General features: G+C 38.9%; 1 protein-coding gene across 2 annotated transcripts in view; it reads left to right on the forward strand.

Moving 5' to 3' along the window:
• AMMECR1 (Alport syndrome, mental retardation, midface hypoplasia and elliptocytosis chromosomal region gene 1) overlaps window positions 1-12,227 on the forward strand; it is a 133,430-nt gene that overhangs the window by 111,657 nt on the left and 9,546 nt on the right. For both annotated transcript variants that reach the window (XM_019521531.1, XM_019521533.1), the window contains one exon: window positions 10,567-10,657. In XM_019521531.1, the coding sequence (XP_019377076.1) occupies window positions 10,567-10,657 (91 nt within the window). The remainder of the gene's footprint in view (window positions 1-10,566; window positions 10,658-12,227) is intronic.

The following is a 12,227-nucleotide window of genomic DNA, read 5'->3' on the forward strand; positions in this document are numbered from 1 at the left end:
TCTTTTTTTTTTTTTTTTTTTAAATGCTCAGTGCTGCAATGTCCAAATAGCTATTACCCTGAATTTTACCTTCAGTTTTGTGGCTTAAACTCTTTGTAACCTGGTAGCTACAGAGCATACCAAATTGATCATAGTCCATTATTCTGCCAGAGTAAGGTATTGGAAGAAGATGTACCAAACTGCTATGGCATTTGATTCTAAGCTGCTGAAAGCACACAGTGCGTCTTTGCCCAAAATTAGAAATGAGCTGTGAATGACTGAAGCTAGAAAACTTTTTATCTAGTGAAAATAACACAGACCAGTCTCATTGAACCTTTGCCCACTAATTCCTTAAACCAGCGGTTCCCAATCAGTGGTACGAGTACCACCGGTGGTACACAGACAACCTGTCAGTGGTACGTGTTAACAGGTTTATTATAATAAGTTTGTGACAAAAATTTGCTGGTGGTACTTAAGGTTGAACTGAAAAATTTGCTGGTGGTACTTAAGGTTGTATCATTTTAAATTGGTGGTACACAGTCTGTCAGTTTGGCAATTGCTGCCTTTAACAATGAGAACTAAATGTATCATTAGTTTCTATTCAGTATTATATGGAGAGCAGCATCCTTTTGACTTCTTTTGGTTAAAGGAAACTGTGGACATTTTGGTTTTGGCACAGCAGCATGAAATTCATAAATTAAGCAGTTGGCATCACGTTTAATTTTTTTATTACAGTGAGCATTTCTGAGTGGATGTGGCAATTTTACTGAGACGTGTTGCTTGTGACAATAATGGACACATCATGTTCCAGTCCAAGGAACACCAATGAAATTTCAGCATCTTGATTTTAATAAAGTTTAACATTATAAGAGAGTCTAATGCTTGGTGTTTAGCTTCCAAAATTGTGATCATTAATATTTTTCTACTGGGTATAAGTGGAGGATGAAAATGGGTGCTGAATATCTGGAGTTGGGTGCTCTTACTGTCAGTCATAAGCAGCCTCAGTTCTATCAAGATGGCTGTCTGCAGCATTATTCTCAGAAGTACCAGGGGTACAATAATTGGAAACTTAAATAAAAATGCATTTCACAGTTAATTCATAATGACAGGGGCAGCTTCTCTTCTGAACCTCTCTGCTGCTGAGCAAAATAAGTGCAAGTTTCCTTTGAGGAATTATGAATATTTTCACCATTAACACCATTTTTCATTATTTATATCTTGTTCGTCAAATTTACTCAGAGATGACTTTACTTGTCCAGAGCATTATATTGACTTACTCTGAGCTATAGAATGTATACTGTGTAGGGCCACTGCTTTTCAAGCATTAGTAGTAGCTTTAGTGGCTTTTTACATGAAGCATTGGAGGACACAAATCAATAATTTAAACTGCCTAGTTGAAGTTGTTCTAACTTCCTTGCTACACATTTGTTAATATTTTATTCTAAAACTGGTGGTGGTAAGGACTTAATTGAATGATTTGAATTATTTTAACTTTTAAAAATTGTCTAAAAGTATGTTTAGGAACAGTTTTATATAACATTTTGAATGTACACTGATATTGATTCTATGCTATAGTCTGGTACAGACCAGTCTAGTGATAATTAGTTTTCCAAATTGAGACATGCTTTTCAAGTTTGCCCCTCCTTTGCCTGCCAATGCCCTACAAATTACATGATGGCTAAAACAGATTTATAAAAGCCAGTCTATTCAATCAAATAAATATATATTTTTTAAACAACTGTAATATTTTTTCTAAGCAGAACTTAAACAGAAACCCCAGTTCAGAACACACAGCGCACTTTTGGAAAACTTTGATCAGAACTTTGCAATTTGGACCCCATCTCCAATTCGTGTCTTAAATATTCTGTCTATAACTTCAGGCTTTCATTTTCTAAATTTTATTGCAAAGTCCTGTAGAAGTTAACAGAAGAAACTCGTAGGATTGTATACAAATTACTTTATACTGTTAGAAATGATCTTTATATAGAATTAGTAAGTCAGCCTAGCCTAGTACAGAGCTAGCTTTTTGCTAGAGAATTCTACAAAAAAAAAATCTTCTCCCAAATTCTCTATGGCTCTTTAAGCAGAACCATAGCTTTTTGGGTAGGGCGAGTAGGAAGACAGAGCTGGTATTACAAGCATGTTAATTCTAGTTTTTCCAATCTGATAAAATGTGGCCACACCTAAAATGTGACCACAATACAGTCGGTCCCCTGAGATATTGCAAAATCCTGGAGCCTTTCTGCACGTCTGGGTTGCTTTTCAGGTGCTCGTGCTGTATATAATTCTAGATGAGGCACAGGCATTCTACGTAAAGTGAAAAATGTATACTTCCGTGTTAGTGCTTAAAATAATTGTCACTGCACATGCCCCTTCCAGTGAGACAGCTTATATCATCCATGTTTCTTTTAAGGGAGCTGCAAGTTATGCAATGTCAATGGCAAAAAGACATTTCAGGATGGCTAGAATATGATCTAAAGAGAGATTCTGGGTCTTCCATCTGCTATAATGCTCAATTCCAGATCATCTGAAAAGCACCAGCCTCGTTAGGAGACAGTCCTTCTATAGGTATGCTATTGATGATCTTGTGGGAGCTAATTCAGCAATTTGCTGACGGAAATCAAAATATTTCAAAATTGCAGATCCAGACAGCTTGCAGTGCTGTGGTTTAGAGACACGATGATTTGAAGACATGACTCAGGAGTGCCTCCTATATCCTGAAGCAGACTGATAGAACTTCCTTCCACTGGTTAATGAATTGTTTTCCCAAACTGGAGTGATCAGTTTTTCAGTTGCAAGAAGCAGTGGGAGATCCTCTTTGCAGCAGAGACTTCAGGCGAGTAACCAGGAGACATGAGTGAATTGACTGCCATTAGCTCCCATATGATTTTTCAAATTGCGTCCATTTTCACTTTTTGAATGGTGTGCACCCCTTACTAGTTACTTTCCAAGGACTGTTTTAGTCCAGTGGTTCACAAAAATACTCCATTCAAATAATTCAGGGTTTTCATTGACGCATGACTGTATTTGAATTGCACTGTGCATTAGTAGTTCATTCACATGGAGCTTTGAAATGGGTGCCAGGCATATATGCATTGTTTCCTCATTTCTCTTAAACAGTGTCTTCCTCCCACAAAATGTCTCTCCGTTACCCTGTCCAGGTGCTTCCCATGTGGAGTGTAACAGCCTTTTCATCACAAAGGGAGTCGTTCAGAGGCAGGCAATGAATTCTGGGATGCATTTTAATGGTAACTCTGCCTTAGTAGTGGACTAGTGGAAAGGCAGCTCATGGAGGTAAAATACTGTTTAATACCATTGACCCGGAGGAAACAAGATCCATACCCATTCACAGCCACCATTATATCAGATGGCACACTCTCCCATTCCAGTCACCCTGCAGCCATCCAGCCCCCAAAGTTTAAAAAATCAGCTTTTTTTTTCTTTCTCTCCCCATCCCTCTTGCAGACACCTCTCCTGGTTCCTTCACCCTTCCAGTAAGATCCTTCCTTCCTTCCCTGCAAAAACTACAGTTCCCTCCACAAAATACTTAATATTTTGCCCTGAGGTTTTTCCTCTTGATTCTTAGCAACAGTGTACAGTTTATTCTCTATGCATGTCACAGAGGACATCCTGTACATTATTTGGTAGGACATTTTCTTACAGTACAATGCTCCAGAAAGAGGAAATTGCACTAACACAACACTTTGCTAGACTGCTGAGCAATACACTTAGATTCGAGTCCTTTTTAAGCAAAAGGATTCTGATAGGCATGAGTAGACTCTGAAAAGAGGGAGGCATCTCTCAGTCCCATATCTCTGATCACTTGAGAGAGGCCATGTTGCATTAGAAGCCCTGGTAGAGAAAATGCAATACCTGGTAGAGAAGATGGAATGGGATTAAGTGTGAAATATGCTCATTGAATGTCTCATGAGGCAGGCTTTGGTATGGCAGACTCTCGCTATCTGGAAGGAGGAATCTTGTTTGTCTTTCATATATAACTAATTATACAACCATCATTTTAAATTCATGAAAATCTGGAAGCTGTCAGAGTTCATTCATTCCCCCTCACTCGCTTGTACATTCTGTCTCGAAGGGACTCCTCTGTATCTTTACAGTCAGCAACTCTGTTGTGAGAAGACACGGATCTTAACAAGGAAACTTGAACTCCTGTTTCTTGAGAAGGCTTAGCAATATGAAACCAGGTTTTCCTGACATCTGCAAACATCATCATTTGGATACCATAGATTAGCCAAGTTTCTCCACTGGTTTTGCACTACTCTGTCGTGTGAATTCACAACACTTTAGGTTCAAGTTAGTTTATACCTAGTATTTTTTCAGCTTCGGCTTCTGAAAATACTAAGGATATCTTCTCCTTGAATTGGCTGTCCCCCCCTAGCAATAATATGCTAGCAATTTTATAGAAAAGTCAAAGAAATGGCACCCCATGGCTTTAATAATGAGACAAAAGTTCTTTCAGCTCTGTCTGGTTTCAAATATTAGCTGAAACAGTTGTGGCTCTCATTGCTGCATATGAAACAAGATAGTAATTGTCAAAGATTCTCATGACAGGAAAGGATTTGTCAGATCTATTGTACCCACTAGTTAAGAGACCAGGGACACCAAAAAATCTTGTTGCCTAAAAGGGGGCTGTGGATGCGCAGGGGAAGCGCATATAGTGTTAGTGTTTATAACACTTTTGTGGATCAGCTTCCATTGTTGTCAGTCCAACCTTTTTATTACCTTTTATAATCATTTAGTAAATGTAGAAATAAATCTTGGGATCACTTATAAACATTTTATATTGTTTAAGGAGGTTATACATTTGCAATGATTGCAAATACAACATAAATGTTATGTTAAGAAAATAATAAGCAGTGTAGGTCTGTCATGAAATATGATGGCACAATTGATCCATCGTCCTTTTTTGGTTATTACAGCAGAATTAGCTAATCTGTCAGGCACTTATCAAAGGCCATTCAAAAAAATCATCTTTGCTCATCCTGGGAGGAAAAGTCTGACTTGAGGCACAGTTCACCAACGAGAGCGCAATGAGGTTAGCTCCTGACACATTTATTTTCACTTGAATATTTGAAACATTCAACTTACAGCTACAATAATGTGCTGTTAGTTTTGTACTTAGAGTTCAAATGTAGGAGGGAGGAACATGGGGGGGGGGTTGTTTGTTAGCTTTTTAGAGTCATGGGGAACCTTACGTCTTACAGAGCAAGTATGGTCTGGTAAAAGGTATATGTTGCTAGATGAGTTATGGTATATGCCAAACGTCTCATGCCTAGAGGTGCTTATAATATAATTCATACAGATAATGTAAGGCTCCGTCAGTGTCTTAGTGCATCAGTACTTTTATGCATGGAAGGGAGTAAGTAAAGTGGGGAAAAATCTCTGTAATACTTGCATTTTTTTGATAGTCCTTTTACTGCCACTGCTCTAGTGGTTTTTAATAGCCCTCTGAGTATGTAGGTGGCCATAGTTTCGCTGCGCAAAGGCTGGAGTAAGAATGCTGGTCTGAAAGTGAATTTGAAGAGAGACATCACTGCTGCTTCCTATCTTGTGTCCAGGAATTCCAGGACTCTGCTTTGGGTTTGGCACCACTGCCAGTTAAATCCTACTTAGCTTTGCGAGAGAGCAGCAAATGTGACCAGCTTCAGATAGTGGGAGAGCAACCTCATTCTGCTGTGTGCGCAGTAATGTGGTTTTTTAGCAGTGCCCTTGTGCTTTTTTTCTTTGAAAGTGCTTTGGATAAATTCCTCTTGGATTCAAATTTATTTTCTCAAGGACAATTATGTTCAGGCCTGTTATACTCCTCAGTAGGATCGTTGGAAGCAGAATGGAAAGAATTTTTTATGATTATCTTTATTTCTTTCAGTTGAAAACTAACCTTCAAAAGGCTTGATGTTCAGGATGCTTGTCCAGATTAATTCTTGGAAAGCTTGTGATAATTACTCTTTCTCCCTTCTGGCCCTGATAGAGATGCACTGCAAGAGCACCATTTCTTAAGATGTATTTGGCATGCCAGGTCCAAATCATATAAAAAAAAGTTGAAAACAGTTACTTGAACTTTGGGTTTAGGTTAAATTTTATCTGAACATATTTGCATATGATCAGCCTGTGGACCCCAAGCAATAATATGCCAACCAAAAAACACAAGCAAAGTTTAATAAGTGGAAACGCTAAGGATAAGGTTGTATTTCCCACCAGGCTGCAGATGAGTATATACTACAGCCTAACATCCAGTGCTCATATGCACCAGGTTTCTAGGTCAGGTTCTCTTCATGTTTCTAATAAATAATTTGGTATTTGACACCAAGCTGTAGATTTTTAGTGTTGCTGCTAATTGGTTTAGGAATGTTACAAAGAAGTGTGAAGAATTCACTCAGCAGTAAAGGCCTTTGAGCTGCTGCTTGGTTCTGTAGTTAAATACAAAACAAAGGGAAACTCGTGACATTTTAAAAAGAAAACTTTAAAATGTATCTTCATAGAACCTTTTAATAAGCAGTAAGGGCTGGACTTACTCTTATCATAGACTGTTGCATATTTTCTGGTCTCTTTCCTGGCTCAAAGCAGTGGATTTCACTGCCTACTTTTTATTCTAGGGCAAAGCTGGTTTATATCTTGCAGTCTCTTTTTCTTAGTGTATAGTCTTGCAGAAGTGTTTTGGTTCAGAGAGTGTTGCCTTGACACTTCAGTTTCTTCTCTCCTCAAGTTCCCCTTCTCAGCTCCAGGTTGTTCCAAATAAGTCACTGCTCAGTTGCAACAATAATATGAGAAAATACTTTTACAATTATGTGGTGTACTTGCTGTTCAGTAGAATGGCTCTGTGCAGCTTATTTCCATATTTAACTACAAGGCATATCAGGTGAGTTAGAAGTCTGTGCTGCTGAATTGCACATATGTGAATTGCAGGCCCACACTGCCATAAATCAGTAATTTATATTTAATTTGAGCAATACTTCATGGACTTTGGGTAGGTCAAGTTTTGCACTAATCTGGCTGGTCAATTATGCTTCGGTTAATGCCTTATGACAGTTCCTGTATTGCCTCATACAGGTCCACCTGCCCTTTATCCTTCACCTGCAGGAGTGATTGTCGGAAACTCTATAGTTTTGTGTACATGGTAAAGCTGGTCCCTGCATAATGTAAATCTGTTTTAAATTTATATAATTAAACTGGTTTGAGTTTGGCTTATTTGAGTTGAAGTGGCTTATTTTCATTTAACTTAAGTTTGCTCCCCTCAACTTAAAGCTTAGCTAAGAAAAGCCACTTATCTCAGTACAGCAGTTTAAATCAACTCGTAATTGTGCTCTGCAAGCACAATCTCCCTGCCCTGTGGATTTGTGGGAAGGGTTGCTAGTGTCAGATGTGTTGCTTCATATACCTTGTCCCGTCTTTTCCATGACCTTTGGTCGGATAGTCTGTTTAGGTTCTCCGGGGACTTTTGCTTCCTCTCTAGGGAAGTGCAGTTACCTGCTCACTGGGTGTTACATCATGTCTAGCATGCTGTTGGCATTTCTGGTAAACCCCTCATGAAAACCTCTTGATTGCTTCTCCAGTGTTGTCTACTTTTTAAACTAGGTTTATGTGGAAAATGAAGAGCAGGTCTATATGGGCAAGAGCCTTCCTAGAGCATGCTGTACCCTACAATGGATGGGATGTAGCTGCCTGCGTGGAGCATTAACATGTGGCAGTAAGCACTCCCACAGGAGTGAACCTGAACACACTCAGGGCCACCCTGCTCCTTTGCATCCATGTAGTTGTCTGCATGGAGTGGGAGCACCATGCTTAGTTGTAATTGTGCCTTGTGCAGTCCATGGCTAGTATTGATGCACCCTCAGTGCTTTGCATTGGTCTTTTTGCTGCTTGATAGGTAGACTGATAAATCCCAAATAAAGCCCATCGTGAAGTCTTTCATTCTTACACCTCGGTATTACCAGATAGGGGCTTCCAGGCTGATAGCATTTTAGTTCTCTTATGACCTGCCGTTGTCAGGTGCTAGTTTGATTGGTGAATACAGCAAAAATGAGCATTTTACCATCTCCAACAGATCTCCTTCATTGCTTCTGCCTAAGAGCAATAAATGCATTGCTGTTTTTCTAAGTGACAAATCAAACATCAATACCCTTCCTAGCATGCTGTTACCATAAAAGAGGCTACACCAGTACCTAAGTGATTTCTCTGCAAATTGTTTTGGAGAAGCAGAATGGGCTAAAACTGACTCCTCAGTCGTCTACTAGCTGTGTAGCCACACATGCCTCTTGTTGTTCTTGCCCACTTTTCTCTTTCTGCATTTTATTGCTCACTAAATCCACTTACTGAACCTTTTTAAAATTAGACTGTAACCTATTCAACGTTTGCTTATGATATATAGAACCATAAGACCCCAATCCCGATCTAATTCCTCTTTTAATGCATCTCTATGGAAATGATCTCTCAAGTATTGCAGTTCTTGTTTGGAGGGTTGGTATGTGTTCTCCCCCTCTGCCCCTTACTTTCCCTCCACACTTTGGGGAAATTAAAAACTGTTTATTGCCATACATCAGCCTGACCATTTGGGCAGGATCTATTTGGGGGCCGTGTATTTTGGCAGTGTCCTTTAATTACTTTTCTGTTCTAATACATTGTCTGATAAAACAAATGTGTTAAAATGGGTACAAGTTGCTACACTGATGAAAGGGGATCTCTTAACCTTACCCAGGTGGGCCATGCTAATGTGTGCTAGTAGTCCACAAAAGTTACCAGTTGGTTTTCATAATTTTAGGAATGAAACAAGCAAGATCTGGCTAAACCTCTGATTCCCAAATTTCTGCTCTTCATAAGAGACCCCTTTGGCTCATAATTACATCCTCTAAGGGTACAGATTTGGCTTCTATGCTTGTAAATTCAGGTTCAGTACTGAGAAGATAAAAGACTAATTAGCGATATGGAGAATAAAGATATGAGTTGATCACGTAGGGCAATTGTTCATATTTAAGACACGGTAGAATCGTGAGGAGGAGACAAATCTTTTTTCCCTTCTCCACATATTGCATATGAAAACGCTACGCTTAAAATTGTTTGAATTATGTTTGTCTTGAGATATGAGTGTATTGGGCAGTCTGCTATCCAGAACATTTTTCCTTTGCTATACCAAAGCTTCTGCTTGTTAGCTGCATTGCAGACATTGTAGGGCAGGCTGCCATTTGTATAATCCTTGTATAATTTTTGATTAAATCAAATTAGCTTGTTCTTAAAAAAAACAAACAAACCAACCAACCAACCAGTAACGTGTTAAGCCCATATGGCTCCTGTTTTCATATGCACTTGAAGGCCTTAGGAGTTAAATAAAAACTTATCTTAGTCACAGGAGCACAAGACTGAAAAAAATGGGACTACTAATATTTTGTGTTTCAGTGTATGTAACTATGTAGTAGTGAAAAGCAGCGCACACATCAGTTTTTTGGTAAGAAAAACTTACAGAGGTGGAGGTCTTTTCTGACCAACTTTATCCACGAGCAGGTGTTCATAGTAAAAGGACCCTACCTTCAAAAATGGGAGTGCTTAAACGCTCGCTATTTTGCAGTCAGAACCTCAGTCACCTGGCTGCTTGCAGATATTTAACCCCCACCTCCCGCACCCCCCTCCCCAAACTGGAAGAAGCAGCGCATTCTCTCGACCCAGCTCCACCGTATCTATATAGCCCGGGTGCTTCAGCGGGGCTTTTGGGGGCTTTTAACTAGTAGCTGATCCAATCAATTCAATTAGATAAAAGCACCAGAAAAGCCCCACTGAAGCAGCCGGTCTCTACAGACATCAGGTGTGGCGGGTCCAACCAACGCACTGCCTCTTCAGCGTGGGAGCGTGCGGAGTTTAAAGTAAATCGCCGTCTTTGGGGTTTTTTAAATGTCCACAAGTAGCCCTTGTGTCTGCAGTTTTGACCCTTCCATTATGGCAGGGAATGGTGCACTACAAAACCATTGCTCTGTGGAAACATAACATTAGAAGTTATTTGGCTCCCAGCAGTTTGAAAACCCTTCCCTGCCCCTCCTTTCTTCCCCCTTCATACATTAGTGGAACTGGGAAAGCTCAAGGGATAGTGGGATCAGACCTTTCATCACTAGGCTACAACTTCAAGTGAGGTCCCAGTTTTTAATGGCTACAAGTCATAAGATCTGCCAGCCTGTTTGGTTGTCTATGAAACAGAGCTGGCAATTACTTCACATTGTGGTGGATGTCCATTCGTGTAATGTAAACGATACCCTTCTCATCAGTGTCAGAAAAGTACTGAATGGGCATAGAGGTTGAACTACCCTCTTGTCTCAAGCAGTGGTCCCTTTGAGCCAGAGATGTTGCACTTGGGAAGATGTGTGCACATGATAGGAGAAATGGAAGGAAGGCTGGCACTGCCCTTTCCCTGGCAGAGCCATCAGCTGGGCACCATCCAAGAGGACTAAAATCACTTCAGCAATAGCCTTAAAATGAAACATTCCAAAATTGGGTAAACCTCTTATAAATAAGTTTGCATCTTGGGATCATGTTAGAAATTTCTTGTTTCTATTTTTTTAATGTACTAATAAAACTGCCCATTTCTTTCAGGTGGGTGTACATGGCATTAGAATAGAATTCATCAATGAAAAAGGATCAAAACGCACCGCCACCTACTTACCGGAGGTTGCAAAGGAGCAAGGTCATTGTTGCACTTTATTTCATATGATCTGGTGAAGAATTTAAACATACATATAAACCTAAAATGCAATATTTGACCTTGCACTGATGTCAGATGATGGAGCAATATTTAATTGTAAGGAATGACTCTCATATAAATGCCATTTATGTGTCTGTTTAAAATCAATCCCTTCATTGGGACGATTCCAGTAAATTTTAACAGTTTAAGCACATCATAAATAAACAGCAAAAAAGTAGCAATGTGCACAATAAATGTAGTGGGTGGTATAGTGCTACTGACCATATTTTATGATGGTTAAAATCTGTTTTTCATATAATCAGTATGTTACAATGTCTTCAGTATGCTAAACCGTTTTAACTCAGTGATATAACGATTGGTTATGGATCTTAAGAGCAGAGTTCTTTCTAAACTTAAAGGCTGAAGTTCTTTCTCTTCTTAGGCTCTCGCCGCTGGCGCTTAATCTTCCATAAGAGCTTTTGTTTCCCATTGGTTTTGGGTGGGTAGAAAGGAACTTGTTTCTTACTGAACATCCCAAAAGAATTTTATAAACTCAACTGTCTGTCTCTCAACCAAAGGCAGAGTCTTGTAACTTGGTTATGTGGAAGAAAAATGTACTCTAGTTTAGTTTTGTTTCGAGTCTGTGGTGCTAAACATTTGTCCTTGACTACTTACTAACATTTTTCTCTTCCAGCCACGACAGTATTTTTTCCATTTTTGTTGGAATTCTGCCTCCTTGTGTGTTAAATGTTGGTGTTTAAGGCATAAAATGAAACCTGCACTAAAGACTACCTTCAGTGGGCAGCTCTTGGTCTAGAAACCTCTTAAATGTATCTAAGATTTCAGCTGTAATATTGTCTACCCTGTAATTACAGATCTCTATCTTTAAAAGGGGATTTTACTAACTTGTAGGTGATTGCTTAAGATAGGTTTCATTACATTGCTATGTGAACTTTTTTAGTCAAAATCTTTTGTTATTTTGTCTTGTCTGTCTGATAGACTCTGTTCACATATAACTATTTGGTGTCTTTAAAGTACCCAAAATTAAAACGTTTTATTTTTATATACATATGTGAATGTTCTAAAAATTGCATACTTCTGAAATAATGTATCTAACAGTTTAAATCTTTTTCATCCGAAATGTCTGGTTCAATTTCTGCATGTTGTATCAAGTCTTCAAAACTGTGTATTGATTAATGATAGTTCAGAAGACTTGTTGGAGAACAATAATGAGCTTAAACTATTTCTGGGTTTCTAGTCCATAATTTAATTATTAACACACCCCACGCTGTATAATACTGTAGTTCTAAAATTGGAAACATCACTGTAACACTAACAACACTGTAAAGAGATGTCTGAAACATCTTGTGCTGTTTTGTAATGAGCTCTGGGCTACTTCATTCCTTTTGCCTCTGCCTCCTAAAAGCAGATTTTAAGACACTCAAGCCTGCTCATGTTACAGCATTTTCAATAGAAACTTCATTTTTCTAGGGCTTTCTGTACTTTGATATAAAGGGTGATTGTTATGCATAACCTTGCCTTAAGGCTTAATTCTGAAAAATGTAGTTCCGGG

Source organism: Gavialis gangeticus, unplaced genomic scaffold (assembly GCF_001723915.1).
Source record: "Gavialis gangeticus isolate Ggan-Ray unplaced genomic scaffold, GavGan_comp1, whole genome shotgun sequence".
Classification (NCBI taxonomy): Eukaryota; Metazoa; Chordata; order Crocodylia; family Gavialidae; genus Gavialis; species Gavialis gangeticus.